At 43.6% G+C, this 18672-nt stretch overlaps 1 protein-coding gene across 5 annotated transcripts in view; it reads left to right on the forward strand.

Annotated features, from left to right (window-relative positions):
• Positions 1 to 18672, forward strand: part of svild (supervillin d) — a 116011-nt gene that overhangs the window by 86019 nt on the left and 11320 nt on the right. For all 5 annotated transcript variants that reach the window (XM_014158664.2, XM_014158666.2, XM_014158667.2 and 2 more), the window contains 9 exons: positions 1841 to 2013; positions 3358 to 3513; positions 5387 to 5523; positions 10214 to 10361; positions 10714 to 10859; positions 10945 to 11120; positions 11977 to 12106; positions 12612 to 12924; positions 18432 to 18586. In XM_014158664.2, the coding sequence (XP_014014139.1) occupies positions 1841 to 2013; positions 3358 to 3513; positions 5387 to 5523; positions 10214 to 10361; positions 10714 to 10859; positions 10945 to 11120; positions 11977 to 12106; positions 12612 to 12924; positions 18432 to 18586 (1534 nt within the window). The remainder of the gene's footprint in view (positions 1 to 1840; positions 2014 to 3357; positions 3514 to 5386; positions 5524 to 10213; positions 10362 to 10713; positions 10860 to 10944; positions 11121 to 11976; positions 12107 to 12611; positions 12925 to 18431; positions 18587 to 18672) is intronic.

The raw sequence follows: 18672 nt of genomic DNA on the forward strand, positions 1-18672 counted from the left end.
CTCAAAGTGAGTTTACAAGTTTATCAACTTTCAAAGCAAAATTACTTTCCCCTTGTTCCTGAACTCTAGTGTATGATATGCCATTTTGTAGCTCTGGGTCTCTACTTTTATCCAATTTTTGCTTCAAATTTTGCTACATAAGACCGATTTTTGAGCCTGTCAGTCACATTTGTGCTCACTGATCAACAGTGTCAAGTTACTTTTCAGTGTGTTCACGTAAAATCTGAAGTCGCCAAAGTAGTGCGGGCGCTGCACAAGTGTAAAATAACATCAAAATCAGAGCATGCAAAGCTGTAAAGGCAAAGGGTGGCTACTTTGAAGATTCTAAAATATCAAATATATTTTGATTTGTTAACACTTTTTTGGTTACTACATGATTCCATATGTATTATTTCTTATTTTGGATGTCTTCACTATTATTCTACAATGTAGAAAATAGTAAAATAAAGAAAAACCCTGGAATGAGTAGGTGTTACTAAACTGTTGACTGGTACTGTACATAATCATATGAAATGCTATGAGATCAGGCTGCAGCACAGCCAGCCAGCAGCGTACAGTCAAAAGAAAAGGAAATGCTTTCTACTTGATCAATTGAGTCTGTTTTCAACAAATCAACTGTTTTAGACTATTATATTTTCACCAAGCAAGATAAATAAATGTGCAATCACTACTGAGTGTATGAACAAAATCATTTTGGAATGAATGCTTCCAGACATTTAAATAGTCTGTCAAAGTCAACGTTTTAAAAGAACAGGATTTGGAAAGTAATGGTTAGAGTTCCTGCCTGTGGATTAGAACATTGCAGGTTCGCCTCCTGGAGGAGATATTTTGACCATTCTTTCATTAAACCTCTTAGACGCAAAGTCCCCTGTTTGTTGTACAATAATTTAGCATACTCACCTTCCGGTGTAAAAAACATGGAAATTAAAAACAAAAAACAATGTTTATGTGAGAATAGGCATTGGTCTGATGCCGGAAAAAAAATGAAATTCAGAAATGTGTATTATTCTTGTGTCGCCATCTTTATTGCAAAAAGAAATACAACTACATATTATTTTGACAGAGGTAATGAACTCTCCATTAATCAGCACAGCAATTGATAAAACACGATCATGTTTGAAACAAGTGCTTCTGAGCATAATTCAATATTACACAGGTAAACTAACAGTTACAAAAATCATGAATGCAGACATGCTCTATTGATCTGAGCTACTGTGTCCAACACACCACCACCTGTTATGTTGGGCACCTACTGACCAAAAAAGGATGTTATTATGATTATTTTTTTTTTTCAATTACATGTTTTGCTAAAATTAAAGCTTAAGGAAATACAGGCATGCACCACATTACTACAAGACAAATCGGCTCAATCAAGCCTGATGGTCTTGTAAGAATAAAAGTAAAGTTTGCCTTAATTTAATTTATAAAGCATTAAAAGGTAGTGTAATGGGATAGTGTCTTACTGTGATGGGTGAAGATTCCAATACTTTACCTTGTATGTCGTACAATCACATTATTGTGGAAGCACCTCTAAAAATATGAATTAGGTTGTTTGAGAAGGTTTGAATTCTAAACAACCTGCCTACACACAGTTTGAAGTACAATACCAACATAGCTACTGTAGCAGGTCAAAGCTGTGTGCTGGAAAACCTTGGTAGAACATGGGTGGAATAGGCATTGTGTGGTGCTCATGTGAATTTCCTTTATTTTTCGGCTTCAGACCAATGCCTATTCTCACTTAGCATAGTTTTTTGTTTTTAAATTACCTTTGCATTTGTAAATGATCTCAAGGTGTACATCTTTCCTTCTAACCTCCCCCCTCTTCTGCGTATGATTCTAGGTTGACGTCGGCAGTGACGGAACACAAGCGTGCTGTGCGTCCTACTCGGAATAACCAGGGCTCACGCAACCCCCTCCGTGCCCTGGCGGCCCGCAACGACATCCGCCAGGTCTACACGGAACAGAGACTCAATATAGCTACCGTGGAAACCAAGAGGATCCAAGTGGAGAGGAGTAAGCCATCCCTATAATATGCGTTCTATGATGCAAGGTTGTTTATTTATTTTATTTTTAACTCCTTTTCTCCACAAATTTGTGATATTCAATTGGTAGTTAGTCTTGTCCCATTGCTGCAACTCCCGTACGAACTCAGGAGAGGGGAAGATCGAGAGCCATGTGTCCTCTGAAAAACGACCCTGCTTGGCACACTGCTCACTTAACCCGGAAGCCAGCCGCATCAATGTGTCGGAGGAAACGCTGTACAGCTTGGAGACCGACGTTAGTATGCATGTGCCCCGGCCCGCCACAGGAGTCGCTAGAGCGCGATGGGATAAGGACATCCCGGCCGGTCAAACCCTCCCCTAACCCGGACGACACTGGGCCAATTGCGTGCCGCCTCATGGGTCTCCCGGTCGCGGCCGGATGCGCCACACCCTGGGATCGAACCAGTGACGCCTCAAGCACTGTGATGTAGTGCCTTAGACCGCTGCACAACTCAGGAGGCCCATGAAACGCTGTTTTCAAAGATAACTATCCGTTTAACAAGTTGTAAATAGATCATTTTCTAAAAGGTGAATCCAAAGGCAATCTCCAGGTGGCTAAGGAAGTGCTATTCTATTTTATTATATTCTGTCACTATACTGTTCTTGATCACTGCATTTACCTTATGCAGGAGGAAAATAATTTAATATACACCATCACAATAAATCCATTACTTATTTTAGTCCGGTCTAAAGAAACATGATCTGAAGAACAGAATGAGTTTGCCTACTATAGGCCTATGTTATCTGTCTGTGCTCATATAGGCTGTAGGCTTGTTCATTTAGCTGACCTGATTGATTATAAGTCCCCTGCCATTTATTTAGTTTTATCAGATTTTATAGTAAGAAGAATATAATTGAACTTAGCTGAATAAAATATACTTAACAAAAATATAAACGCAACGTGCAACAATTTCATTTTTTTTACTGAGTTACAGTTCATAGAAGGGAAAACAGACAATTGAAATTAATGTATGAGGACCTAATCTATTGATTTCACATGACTGGGCAGGGGCGCAGCCAAGGGATGGGCCTGGGAGGGCAATTTTCTGACATCTTTTATTTCAGCTCAGGAAATTGGATGGAGTCAGATTCGCAGTTATAAGGGGGGGAGAGAGTTCCAGAGAGTGAGGGTGACAAAGCTGAAAGCACGATCCCCCATGGAGTCAAAGGATTAGAGGCTGCGGGTGGGGGGTGTCGATGAGTCGCTGCTAGCCTCCATTTTGGTTTGCTACCCACCCCCGTTTCAGCTCACGTCCACATTGGCCAAGTACAATAATGGCCTACTAACCTCCATTTTGTCTCTTCTCATCCACAGTGGCCAAGCATTCCAACCTGGCGGATGCAGCTCTGGCCGGCCTGGCTAGCAAGGAGAACTTCCGCAAGGTCAACCTGCGCAGCACCAAGTCCACTGAGGTGGTGACCAACAACAGCACTCTGCCCTTCAACAAGCTCATGCTCATCCGCATCAAAGGTCAGTCAGAGGGCAAAGGTCACGAGGTCAGGAACGCCCTTTTTCTGTTCAGAAATTGCACCATATTCTCTATATAGTGCACTACGTTTTATTTACAATGATTCTTCATTGTAAATACAATTGACACATTTTTTTCATTACCAGTACTCTTGAACAATACAACAGTGGCACAGATTTCAAACTTTGCTTCACCCATCCACTTCATCTCCAAGGAGTGTACAGTAGCATCTATTTTTCGGAAATTCTTTCAGGGTTGTTCCTTAACCTCTTACATCTAAACGTTCCGCTAGCAGAACACCTGCTCCAATATCCAATGATAGGCGTGGCGCGAATTACAAATTCCTCAAAAATACAAAAACTTCAATTTTTCAAACATATGACTATTTCACAGCATTTTAAAGACAAGACTCTCCTTTATCTAACCACACTGTCCGATTTCAAAAAGGCTTTACAGCGAAAGCAAAACATTAGATTATGTCAGCAGAGTACCAAGCCAGAAATAATCAGACACCCATTTTTCAAGCTAGCATATAATGTCACAAAAACCCAGAAGACAGCTAAATGCAGCACTAACCTTTGATGATCTTCATCAGATGACACACCTAGGACATTATGTTATACAATACATGCATGTTTTGTTCAATCAAGTTCCTATTTATATCAAAAAACAGCTTTTTACATTAGCATATGACGTTCAGAACTAGCATACCTCCCGCAAACTTCCGGGGAATTTGCTAACAATTTACTAAATTACTCACGATAAACGTTCACAAAAAGCATAACAATTATTTTAAGAATTATAGATACAGAACTCCTCTATGCACTCGATGTCCGATTTTAAAATAGCTTTTTGGTGAAACACATTTTGCAATATTCTAAGTACATAGCCCAGCCATCACGGGCTAGCTATTTAGACACCCGGCAAGTTCAGCACTCACCAATATCAGATTTACTATTATAAAAGTTTGATTACCTTTTGTTGTCTTCGTCAGAATGCACTCCCAGGACTGCTACTTCAATAACAAATGTTGGTTTGGTCCAAAATAATCCATCGTTATATCCGAATAGCGGCGTTTTGTTTGTGCGTCCCAGACACTATCCGAAATGTTACATTTACATTACATTACATTACATTTAAGTCATTTAGCAGAAATTTAGAAGAAATGGTAAATCAGGGTCGCGCGCATGGCGCAATTCGTGACAAAAGAAATCTAAATATTCCATTACCGTACTTCGAAGCATGTCAACCGCTGTTTAAAATCCATTTTTATGCCATTTTTCTCGTAAAAAAGCAATAATATTCCGACCGGGAATGTCCATTTAGCTAAACAGAGGAAAGAAAACAAAGCTTTCGGTCGACGCGGGCACGAGCCTGAGTCTCACAGTACTGTAACCAGCCACTACCCAAACGCGCTACTTTGTTTCAGCCAGAGCCTGCAAAGCCACGATTCAGCGTTTTGCCGCCTTCTGAGAGCCTATGGCAGCCGTAGGAAGTGTCACGGGACAGCTAAGATCCTCACTCTTCAATAAACAGAGACCAGAAGAACGACACCTTGTCAGACAGGCCACTTCCTGCATGAAATCTTCTCAGGTTTTTGCCTGCCATATGAGTTCTGTTATACTCACAGACACCATTCAAACAGTTTTAGAAACTTTAGGGTGTTTTCTATCCAAAGCCAATAATTATATGCATATTCTAGTTACTGGGCAGGAGTAGTAACCAGATTAAATCGGGTACGTTTTTTATCCAGCCGTGAAAATACTGCCCCCTAGCCATAACAGGTTAACTAAACTTCCATAAGCAGAGGAATGACTGGTTGGAGTAAGTGAGTGTCTGGTTTCTAAATGGGGTCTGTCTGGGTGTGGTCTGCAGGTCGGAGGCACGTGCAGGTGCGTCTGGTGGAGCCCGCTGCCCATTCCCTGAACAGCGGCGACTGCTTCCTGCTCATCACCCCCAAACACTGCTTCATGTGGAGCGGAGAGTTTGCCAACGTCATCGAGAAAGCCAAGGTACTAGACATGCACTATATTTACAAAAGTATGTGGACATCAGCTTCAAACTAGTGGATTCGGCTATGCCAGCCACACCCGTTGCTGACAGGTGTATAAAATCGAGCACACAGCCATGCAATCTCCATAGACAAACATTAGCAGTAGAATGGCCTTACTGAAGAGCTCAGATTCTTTCAACATGGCACCGTCATAGGATGCCACCTTTCCAACTAGTTAGTTTGTCAAATTTCTGCCCTGTTAGAACTGCCCTAGTCAACTGTAAGTGCTGAAGTGGAAACGTCTAGGAGCAACAACGGCTTAGCCGTGGAGTGGTAGGCCACACAAGCTCACACAATGGGACCGCCGGGTGCTGAAGCGTGTAGTGCATAAAAATCGTCTGTCCTCGGTTGCAACACTCACTACAGAGTTCCAAACTGCCTCTGGAAACTATGTCAGCACAAGAACTGTTTGTCGGGAGATTCATGAAATGGGTTTCCATGGCCGAGCAGACACACAAGCCTAAGATTACCATGCGTAATGCCAAGCGTCGGCTGGAGTGGTGTAAAGCTCGCCGCCATTGGACTCTGGAACAGTGGAAACGCATTCTCTGGAGTGATGAATCACTCTTCACTGTATGGCAGTCCTACGGACGAAATCTGGGTTTGGTGGATGCCAAGGAACGCTACCTGCCCGAATGCATAGGGCCAACTGTAAAGTTTGGTGGAGGAGAAATAATGGTCTGGGGCAGTTTTTCATGGTTCGAGCTAGGCCCCTTAGTTCCAGTGAAGGGTCATCTTAACGCTACAGCATACAATGACATTCTAGACAATTCTGTGCTTCCAACTTTGTGGCAACAGTTTGGGGAAGGCCCTTTCCTGTTTCAGCATGACAATGCTCCCGTGCACAAAGCAAGATCCATACAGAAATGGTTTGTCGAGATCGATGTGGAAGAACTTGCCTGGCTTGCACAGAGCCCTAACCTCAACCCCATCTAACAACTTTGAGATGAACTGGAACGCCGACTGCGAGCCAGGCCTAATCGCCCAACATACACTACCGTTCAAAAGTTTGGGGTCACTTAGAAATGTCCTTGTTTTTTAAAGAAAAGCATATTTTTTGTCCATTAAAATAACATCAAATTGATCAGAAATACAGTGTAGACATTGTTAATGTTGTAATGACTATTATAGCTGAAAACAGCTGATTTTCAATGGAATATCTACATAGGCTTCAGAGGCCCATTATCAGCAACCAACACTCCTGTGTTCCAACGGCACATTGTGTTAGTTAATTCAAGTTTATCATTTTAAAAGGCTAATTGATCATTAGAAAAACCTTTTGCAATTATGTTAGCAGCTGAAAAGTGTTGTGCTGATTAAGAAGCAATAAAACTGGCCTTTTAAACTAGTTGAGTATCTGGAGCATCAGCATTTGTGGGTTCGATTAAACCAAGTACTTTATTCTGAAACTCATCATTCTATTCTTGTTCTGAGAAATGAAGGCTATTCCATGCGAGAAATTGCCAAGAATATGAAGATCTTGTACAACGCTGTGTACTACTCCCTTCACAGAACAGCGCAAACTGGCACTTACCAGAATAGAAAGAGGAGTGGGAGGCCCCGGTGCACAACTGAGCAAAAGGATAAGTACATTAGTGTCTAGTTTGAGAAACAGACACCTCACAAGTCCTCAACTGGCAGCTTCATTAAATAGTACCCTCAAAAGGCGGAGGGCAAAGAAAAAGCCAGATCTCAGACTGGCAAATAAAAAGAAAAGATTAAGATGGGCAAACAAACACAGACACTGAACTGAGGAACTCTGCCTAGAAGGCCAGCATCCCAGAGTCGCCTTTTCACTGTTGATGTTGAGACAGGTGTTTTGCGGGTACTATTTAATGAAGCTGCCAGTTGAGGACTTGTGAGGCATCTGTTTCTCAAACTAGACAGAACCCTCTTCCTGGTAACAAAACATCTGAAGCTTCTGCACATAAATCAAAGCTGAATCAATGTCTGTAAGGACACATGATGATAATCTACATTCTACAGAACAGAGTATAACAGCGTAGTATAACAATACTGTAAGACGAAAAACATCAACTCATGAGATTTAAGGAAGATTGTGCGACTGGTCGACTTTATTTCTCATGCGGCCAAAACTCAACAGCGTGCGCCACTAGGCAAAATTCACAATTGACCGTGAGAAATGCGAAGGGAGGATGACGACAAAACTGTGCTTTAAGTAGAGGTAAAGAAACGCGTGCGCAGAACGTGATACAGCTGTTTTGCTCTGGGGAAGATTCAGTATTGTTTTTTTTTGCTCCGGGGGGGTCGTGACAGGGCCGGAATGGGGGGGTTACCTTTGGAACCGCCGCCTCTGTCTATAATTAAACACAAAAACAATGTTTTGGGTGAACATTTTGGACTGATTTATAGCCCGAAAAAGCTAGGAAATTCAAATGAGCACCATAGCCCTAACTTAACTCATGTACTTCCAAGGTTTTTCAGCACACAGCTTTGACTGTAGCTATGTTGGTCTAATGTACTTCAAACAGGATGTACTCGCCACAACATTCTCCTGGAACAGGCTACTGTTATCTGATCCTTTCAGATCTACTCAAAGGGACATGGGCTGAGCACTCTCCCATTACATTCCTTTCACCTTTCCATCCATCACTCTCAACCCTCTATTCTACATGACTATCATTCACTAACACTGTCCGATCTCTCAACATGTTCTCAAATGAACAGATGATAAGGAAGACTGTTATAGTTTATGAACTATTTGTTAAAAAAAGTATATTTAAATATATCTTCATTTTATTGTCTAAATATGATAGTAAGAAAGACCAGGCCAAAATAGTATAGTTTAAAAATATTTCTTTTGAAAATGGCAATGTATAATAAATATATTTTTAAAGAGTAAAAGCAGTTGGGCAGTTCAGTTCAGTGCTTGGCCCTCTTCCTCTGAGACTGCTGACACTCTGGCTCCAAGCTGATGTCCACGTCTATCTGGGGAGCGTAGTGTCTCACGCTCAATGTCTCCTCCACCCCCACCCATCCGTCTACCAGCTGGGTGCTGGTGAAGGTGGGGCACCAGAGCGCCTCCCACATTTGCTGGTTCAGGCTGTAGCGTGGGGGATGGACAGAGGCAGTGACCAGCATGGAGTCCACCACCGAGTGGTAGATCTGCTGGTACTCTGGGACACAGTGAGCGTGTATCATTAGGAGCTCCTCCTTAGCCTCAGACCTGCCAGTGGGGCTCCTCTCTGGTGACAAGGGGTGCTGGAGGATGGGGATGGGACGGAAGTCTGGGAGCAGTGTTTTGGACAAACGTGTTCTCCAAGGGCTCCTTGAACTTCCGCAGGTACTCCTCCTGCTCTTCCTCTTCTGATGCGAGAGCGAGAAATCAGACCCTTAACTCTATCAAATGGAAAATTTTTGAGTGGCTCTCTAACAATACAGCTGTATAATATGTTGACATGACATACCTCGGACATGAGAGAAGAGTTGTCCGATTTGGTGAAGAACGTGGCTGGGCCTGGGGATGCTCCATCTAGAGGAGCTCCCTCCCTGCATCACCTGATCATCGCCCTTGTCATTAACAGGGGCCCTCAGCCTGGTGACCATGGTCCAGGTGGAGATGTGGGAGGCTTGTTCTCCACCCTGGGCCTCACAGTGGTGGCGGCGGGGACTAGCCTGTTTCAGTCGCCGGTGTACTTTGACCTGGCAGACCAGTGGCTCAACTGTGGAGGTGACTTCACCCTCTCCACACTGCTGCTGCTCCTCAGTTGGGAGGAACTGCGGTATGGCCTGGTGGAGCCCAGTTCTGGTGTCTACAGTAGTGGGTGACGAGGACAGAGACACCATCCTGGGAGAAGGAGGATGGGGAGGAAGAGGAGCAGCTCTCTACCTTCTCACACTGCTCAGCCGAGCGGCATTTCCTGAGGGAAAGACTTGCCCCCTTCACATAGTAGTCCTTCCACCGCCCGGAGGACGCTACACTCCTCCTAAGGCAGTACCTCTCGATGATGATGATGATGATGATGATGATGATGATCCATCAAGAATCAAAATTCAGCTGAAGTCTTAGAGTTTAGGATAAATATTTAAAGAGTAATGCCATTTCACAGCTAGTTCTGCTCTGTTTCCGAGTAGAATGTCTCGAGAATGTTGGGGATGAGTTCTAGCCTAGAGCTACAGCCTAGAGTTTAAAAGTAATCATGTAAAAAGAGGCACTGATGCACATAGAAACCAAAGGTTCCATTTGGATGCATTCAGTATTACTTGGCTGCCAGCTCTAGAGTTAAGTACATCAGTAGAAGTCAAATGTTTCAACAGTTGTATGTATTTGCTCTATGGCCACCATGTGATACAATGGCAACTTTCATTCTGAGATGTGTTACTGTTCAGCTCCACACTACCCTCTCTCCTTCCCCTCTCTGCAACCATACTCACATTGATCTGTTCATCTCCCTCTGTTATAATGCTTTTCTATTTGATCAATGTGCTGTAGTTGATCCCCATCCAGAAACGGTATCTACAGTAGGTCCTAATCCCCCAGACACTTCTGTTGATCCGAAAGTAGTCCGTTTCAGTCACGTCAGGAAGTTACTCGAAATACAAATAATGAATAGAAAAAAAGTTTTACGTCGCTTGCCCGAATGAACACGACCATGGTCTAAGCTCTTTGGCCTGTCCTGTATCCCTAGGCCTCAGAGATGGCATCGTTCGTGCAGGCTAAGAGGGACCTTGGTTGTAAGGCCTCCCAGGTGACTGTGCTGGAGGAGGGCATCAACACTGACAACAAATGGGCTAAAGAGTTCTGGGACTTACTGGGGGGCAAGACCGACTACAGAGGTACATACGTGCATGTTTGCACGCATGCATATACACACAAACACTCACATACAGTGTGCTCATGAATTGTATACACACACACCAGTAGATGGGCACACACACACACTGTACACATACACAATAAATAAATGTGCATACTCGCATAAACACATTCTTGTACACACACACTCACGGTGGACCAGGTCGTAAACATATCCCAGGTGCACTCTTGAACACAGACCACACACAAACACACATTAGATGACCGTATCTAATACACCATCACACACACACCACCTTCCAACGCCCAAAATACCACCTCCACCTCTCAACACACACACTTATGTTCATTTCCATGTCCATTTGTGTGCAGGTGCAGGGGAGCCGGAGGAGGATGAGCTGTATGAAAGTGGTGTGTTAGACTCTAATGGGGTCTACGGGCTGCAGGAGGGCAAACTGGTGCCCCACAAAGAGGCCTGGGCCTCCATCCCCAGTGTCACCCTGCTCAACTCTAAAGAGGTATATACCTGTGTGTGCGTTTGTATATATATATATATATCTGTGTGTGTGTGTGTGTCTGACTTTCCTGATTCCCTCTCTCTAGGTGTTAGTGTTTGACTTTGGCAGTGAGGTGTACGTGTGGACGGGGAAGGACGTCCCCCTGGGTGACAGAAAGGTGGCTGTCCAATTAGGGAAGCAGCTGTGGAGCGGTTCTTACGACTACAGCAGCTGCAGGGTCAACCCCCTGGACGCCTGTTCAACCAATACTGATGTCCCTGAGTGAGTTGCAAGCTCTTAGCCTGCCCTTTTATACACACTGTCCAATCACATCGCTCAGTTTTTGATGACCACAGGAAAATTCAAAAGGTCTTTGCTGGGTCATGCCACAAAAACGTTTGGAGTTGCTTGAAGGGCTAGTGTTTGAAGGACCAGTGCTCTCATTGGAACTGAGTGCCACTAGTATGAATATGCAGAGGCAAAGGACTGTCTACACTAGAGTATGGCAGCATGTGTCTAGCATCTGTTTAGCAGTGATAAGTATTTGCAAATGTTGAAGTCAGCGTCGATGGAGTGAAGATGGGGCGAAGACACTTTAGATTAGGGCTGGGAATTGCCAGGGACCTAACGATATGATATTATCACGATACTTAGGTGCCAATATGATATGTATGGCTATTCACGATTTTATATCAAATCAAATGTATTTATATAGCCCTTCTTACATCAGCTGATATCTCAAAGTGCTGTACAGAAACCCAGCCTAAAACCCCAAACAGCAAGCAATGCAGGTGTAGAAGCACGGTGGCTAGGAAAAACTCCCTAGAAAGGCCAAAACCTAGGAAGAAACCTAGAGAGGAACCAGGCTATGAGGGGTGGCCAGTCCTCTTCTGTCTGTGCCGGGTGGCAATATGTATTGCGATTCGATATTCCAAACATATTGCTCTTGTCTGCTACAGAGAGACATACTTGGTGTCAAAGTGTTGTTGTAATATCATCAAATAATATTGCGATATGTAATTGGATCCATTTTCTTCCCCCATCACTACTTTAGATGCACCGCTTGTATATGTCTGTGAGAAAGTGTTTTTGTTGGTGTCGTTTTCTCAGTGTTTGTGTGTATGTGTTTTGTGTGTAGGCAGGGAGAGGGACGTCCCAGCTGGGCTCTGTTCGGCCGTCTGTCGGAGCACAACGAGACGGCTCTGTTCAGAGAGAAGTTCCTGGACTGGGCCGAGAGGAAAGAGGAGTCTGCCATGGATGAGGCCAAGGTATGAAAATGGGTTTAGGGGGAGGTCATGGGCTTTATCTCAATTGCTTAAACATCTGTCCTCCATCAAAAAAATTGTAATTATTAATCCCTCTTTACATCAGCAGTTATCCCATAGTGCTTACACAGAAACCCAGCCTAAAACCCCAGAGAGCAAGCAATGGATTGGGAAAGACAGGTGAAAGCAATATGGTGCAAGCTCATCGTTAGGCTGTCTTTCACCTGGTCAGTTTTTTTTCAGATCAGTGCAGATGAGGAGACAGGGAGAAGAATGTCTGTGTAGCAAATGAAAAGCGTTCTGGTATGGGGATGCAATTAAAAATGTTTACCTCATTACAGTATTAAAAATAATAGATTCATAGAATGCACCCTTTTCAGGCCCTTTTGTCACATTGGGTCATCATGTTATGAGGCATAATCACATACTTAGTCATATTGTATACGGTCCCATTGCTTTTGTGGAAAGAAGGGGGGAAAAAACTACTAACACCCATTTCCCCCTCCAGAGCCCTGTCCACTCTACCCTCCGCTCGCCCCTTGAGGCGGCCAAGCCCGACGTCTTAAAACCGTGCGACGCCAAGGCCCTGCTGGACAACGTGGGAGGCCCAGTGCGTAGCCTCCTGGAGGGCGTAGACGTGCAGCGTGGCTACGGGCTGGTCCGAACGGAGGACGGACGCCAGGCGGAGCTCGCCACAGTGGCAGTGGACACCTGGCATATCCGGGAGTTTGAGGAGGAGGAGCTGGTGGCGGCGAGCTTGGGCCAGCTGCATGAAGGAGACACCTACGTGATCCGCTGGAAGTACTCGGTCACCACTGTGGGTGAGTAATGTTGTCATACCGCCATCATAAAAATCTACTAAAGGTGCTGGGTGAAGGGCCACTGTGGGTGAGTCACGGTATTAGATGTAACATATTGCATCTCTATGGGGGTAGAAGTAGTACAGCAGGTTGTTGAGAAGAGGGATATTTTTGCACGCTGTAGTCGTTCATAGTTCCAGACGCATGAAGAAAAAGACTATTGAGAAACTCCAGCTCACTGGTATTGTATCTTGAATATTTCAAAAACAATTAATTTGATCTCATCAAAAGTTTTGATCAATGCTTTACCAGGATTAAATATACAATCGGTGATAGTTAGATGTTTTTGCCATATATGTATACCCGTTGGTTCTTGAATAATAATATCTCATGAGCTGACTATAGCTAACGTCAGCCATTAGTCCCAGATGAGTTAGTCCCAGATTACTTTTCCAATGGAGCCCTCTTTGTCTGGAGAGGTAAATGAACCAGCGCTGTAGGAGCTGTATCTCCTACACTTTGTTTCGGGACAAACTGGATCACTCAGAGTTCCAATGCGCCAATTGTTTGCCTGCCGAGGATTATAGGCTTGAGGTGGCTTCCTTAATCACGCAGGTAGCCAGCCTACGTAAGAAACTGGGGAAAACGCAGAGTGGAATGTTTACCGTTTGCGCATGTTGGATGCATTTCCGTCTTGTCGTTTGTCGTTATCCGACTGGCCGGTGTTGCCCGGAGTTCGTTCGCCAGGGGCGCCATCTCCTACCTCTCCTCCCCCATCTGATAGCTGATTCGAAGCAAGAGGGAGCATGAGAATCAATGATGGTCGCATGTCACGAGCCGTGGAAGCCCGAAGACAGCGGCCTGCCGCAAAACAGCCAACACTCCCAGCTAGAGGCCCTGGAACCTGATCTTCCTGCACCTTAGTCACTGGGGGTACCTGTGTCTGTGGCCGCTGTGCCTACTCCTATCCTTCCCCTACGATTTCGACGTCGGCGAGTGTCCGTCCCTGCTCTGGATCGAGCTTGGCTTCTCCATCTGTCAGAGGCCTGCGCCATTCTGTGAATTGTTGGAGTGGGCGGCTTTCCTCGTCCTTCTCGCCAGCCGTGATTTTGGGCAGCTCCATGGTAAGAAATATGACTGTTCCTGGTGCAAAAACAATGTCCTATACTGGAGCATGAGTAAATTACATTACTATGCTGCTCCCGAATGTACTACGCCAGGACATGGACATCGATTCTATCATAGTCCATTTGGGTTTTAATGACATTATGAAGGGCAGCTCTGAACAGTTGAAACTGGATTTCAAAGAGTTGATTGACTCTCTGCTACACACTAATAAAAGACCCATCATATCTGGCCCTGTGTCCTCTCAGAATTGTGGCATTGAACACTTTACTAGGATTCTTTCTCTTCACTGGCAACGTGATTATTGCAGCTTAATGGGTGAAACTTGTTGACAATTTCGATACCTTTTGGAAACAAAACACGTTTTATAAGGAGGATGGGATCCACCCAAATAGTTTAGGTTCCTGGACCCTTTCACAGCATTATAAGGCTGCGTTGAGACAAAGACATATCAATGACCCAAGCTCAGCTCAGTTAATCCCTACCATTGTGTTCCTGAGTCAACATAATGCTTTAACAAATGTGTGTGTGTGTGTGTGTGTGTGTGTGTGTATATGGGTATATATATATAATTTCACCTTTATTTAACTAGGTAGGCAAGTTGAGAACAAGTTTTAATTTACAACTGCGACCTGGCCAAGATAAAGCACAGCACTTTGACACATACAACAGCACAGAGTTACACATGGAGTAAAACAAACATACAGTCAATAATATAGTAGAAAAAATAAGTCTATATACAAAGTGAGCAAATGAGGTGAGATAAGGGAGGTAAAGGCCATGGTGGCGAAGTAAGTACAGTATAGCAAGTAAATCACTGGAATGGTAAATTTGCAGTGGAAGAAAGTAGAAATAGAAATAATGGGGTGCAAAGGAGCTAAATAAATAAATACAGTAGGGGAAGGGGTAGTTGTTTGGGCTACATTATAGATGGGCTATGTACAGGTGCAGTAATCTGTGAGCTGCTCTGACAGCTGGTGCTTAAAGCTAGTGAGGGAGATAAGTGTTTCCAGTTTTAGAGATTTTTGTAGTTCGTTCCAATCATTGGCAGCAGAGAACTTGAAGGAGAGGCGGCTGAAGGAGGAATTGGCTTTGGGGGTGACCAGAGAGATATACCTGCTGGAGCGCGTGCTACAGGTGGGTGCTGCTATGGTGATCAGCGAGCTGAGATAAGAGGGAACTTTACCTAGCAGGGTCTTGTAGATGACCTGGAGCAAGTGGGTTTGGCGACGAGTATGAAGCGAGGGCCAGCCAACGACAGTGTACAGGTCGCATTGGTGGGTAGTATATGGAGCTTTGGTGACAAAACGGATGGCACTGTGATAGACTGCATCCAATTTATTATTATTTTGTAAATGACATTGCCGAAGTCGAGGATCGGTAGGATGGTCAGTTTTTCAGTATATTATGCCAAGGACATTGGTCGACACAATGTAAGTTTCTAATTGATGTCTCTCTAACTGCCCCGAATGCCTCTGCTGGTCCTACAGCTATTGTATGCAGAAATCATGTCTATGAACCAGATTTCTGCTTTTAGCACTGAGGCGTTGTGCCCTAGTAGGAAGTCTACTCTGTGCAGCTCACCCTGCACGAACATAAATAACATGAGAATGTCTAGTTCTGCTAATCTTCCCAATGAAAACAAACATCCCAGAAAAGTGCTCAAAATAGCCCACATTAACATATGTAGCTTAAGAAACAAGGTTCATGAAATGAATAACTTGCTAGTAACAGATGACATTCATATTCTGACTATTTCAGAAACTCACTTAGACAATACCTTTGTTACAGTGGTAGCAGTACAAGGTTATAACATTTATAGAAAAGACAGAAATGCCAGTGGTGGAGGTGTTGCTGTTTATATTCAGAACCACATTCCTGTAAAGATTATAGAGGATCTCATGTTAAATACAGTTGAATTAATATGGTTACAGGTTCATCTGCCTCACCATAAGCCCATTCTTGTGGGAAGCTGCTGAGGTATATTTTCTGGGTGATTTTGAATATTGACTGGCTTTCATCAAGCTGCCCACTCAAGAAAAAGCTTCAAACTGTAACCAGTGCCAGCAACCTGGTCCAGGTTATCAGTCAACCTTCCCGGGGTAGTTACAAATAGCATTGGAATGAAATCATCAACATGTATTGATCACATCTTTACTAATGCTGCAGAAATGTGCTTGACAGCAGTATCCAGATCAATTCGATTTAATGATCACAGTATCGTAGCCATATCTAGGAAAACCAAAGTGTCAAAGGAGTCATACAATACGTTTTGTAGTGATTCCTATGTTCATGTAAAGAATGTATTGGTCCGTGGTGTGTAATGTGGAGCAAACAGACGTAGCACTTGACACATTTATGAAATTACTTATTCCAGCTACTAATAAGCATGCACCCATTAAGAAAATGATTGTACAAACTGTTAAATCCCTGTGGATTGAGGAGGAATTGAAAAAAATGGTATTGTTGAGAGGGATGAGGCGAAAGGTATGGCAAATAAGTCTGACTGCACAACTGATTGGCAAACTTACCTCATTGAGAAATCATGTGACTAAACTGAATTAAATGAACAAGAAACTACACAATGAAACAAAGATAAATGACAAAGAATGATAGTGATAAGCTTTGGAGCACATTCAATGACATTCATTGAATCAGATGGCTCATTCATTACAAAACTGACTGATATAGCCAACTACTTTAATGATTTTTTTCATTTGCAAGATTAGCTAACTTAGGTATGACATGTCAGCAACAAACGCTGACATTACACATCCAATTATATCTGACCAAATGATGAAAGGCAAGAATTGTCATTTTGAGTTCTGTAAAGTGAGTGTGGATGAGATTTTAAAAAATGGTCTATCAACAATGAAATGGGGTGTCAGGTAGCCTAGTGGTTAGAGCGTTGGACTAGTAACCGAAAGGTTGCAAGATCGAATCCCCGAGCTGACATGGTAAAAATCTGAAGTTCTGCCCCTGAACAAGGCAGTTAACCCACTGTTCCTAGGCCCTCATTGAAAATAAGAATTTGTTCTTAACTGACTTGCCTAGTTAAATAAAGGTAAAATAAATGAATAAAAAACAAGCCACCGGGGTCTGACTACTTGGATGGAAAATTACTGAGGATAATAGTGGATAAAGAGTTACTTGTCTAACAGAACACAGAGGGTGTTCTTTAATGGAAGCCTCTCCAACATAATCCAGGTAGAAATCAGGAATTCCTCAGGGCAGCTGTCTAGGCCCCTTACTTTTTCCAATCTTTACAAACGACATGGCTTTGAGTAAAGCCAGTGTGTCTATATATGCGGATGACTATACATGTCAACTACTACGCAACTGAAATGACTGCAACACTTAACAAAGAGCGTCAGTTAGTTACAGAATGGGTGGAAAGGAATAAGTTAGTCCTAAATATAAGCATTATATTTGGGACAGATCATTCACTAAACCCTAAACTCAACTAAATCTTGTAATAAATAATGTGGAAATTGAGCAAGTTGAGGTGACTAAACTGCTTGGAGTAACCCTGGATTGTAAACTGTGTCATGGTCAAAACATATTGATACAGCAGTAGCTAAGATGGGGAGAAGACTGTCCATAATAAAGCGCTTCTCTACCTTCTTAACAGCACTATCAACAAGGCCGGTCCTACAGGCTCTAGTTTTGTCACACCTGGACTAATGTACAGTCGTGTGGTCAGGTGCCACAAAGAGGGACTTAAGAAAATTGCAATTGGCTCAGAAAAAGGCAGCACGGCTAGCCCTTGGATGTACACAGAGAGCAAACATATTAATAATATCCGTGTTAATCTCTCCTGTCTCAAAGTAGAGAAGGGATTGACTTCATCACTACTTGTATTTGTGAGAGGTATTGACATGTTGAAAGCACTGAGCTGTCTGTTTAAACGACTAGCACACAGCTCAGACACCCATGCATACCCCACAAGACATGCCACCAGAGGTCTCTTCACAGTCCCCAAGTCCATAGCAGACAATGGGAGGCGCACAGTTCTACATAGAGCCATGACTACATCAAACTCTATTCCACATCAGGTAACTGATGCAAGCAGTAGAATCAGATTTAACACAAACATAGGCACAGACACATGTATACACACACATGATAACGTACGTACTATACACACGTACACATGGACTTTTTGTTTTAGATATGTACTAGTGGAGTATGGGCCTGAGGGCACACGCTTAGTGTGTTGGGAATTCTGTAATGAATGTATTGTAATGTATTTAAAATGTTACCGGACCCCGCGAAGAGTAGCTGCTGCCTTTGCATAATACATACAAATAGCTTAATATATCTTACCCATCATAACCCAACAAATTTTATATTACTCCATTCATGTTGTAATTTGTATGTTTGTTGCATTATTTGTCCTCCAGTGGGTAAACGGCAGAAGCCAGGGGAGCTGAGTAGTGGGGGTCCAGGTCGGGAGCGCAGCGCCTGTTTCTTCTGGCAGGGCCGCCACTCCAGCGTCAGCGGCAAGGGCACCTCCGCACTGATGACCGTAGAGCTGGGGAACCACAGGGGGGCGCAGGTGAGTTCACAGCACCCAAAAGTATTACTTGTGCAGGGATGCCTAACACTTACCCAGGAAAGTTACCCTCCTGCAGGCTCTCGCTC

Source organism: Salmo salar, chromosome ssa19 (genome assembly GCF_905237065.1).
Source record: "Salmo salar chromosome ssa19, Ssal_v3.1, whole genome shotgun sequence".
NCBI lineage: Eukaryota > Metazoa > Chordata > Actinopteri > Salmoniformes > Salmonidae > Salmo > Salmo salar.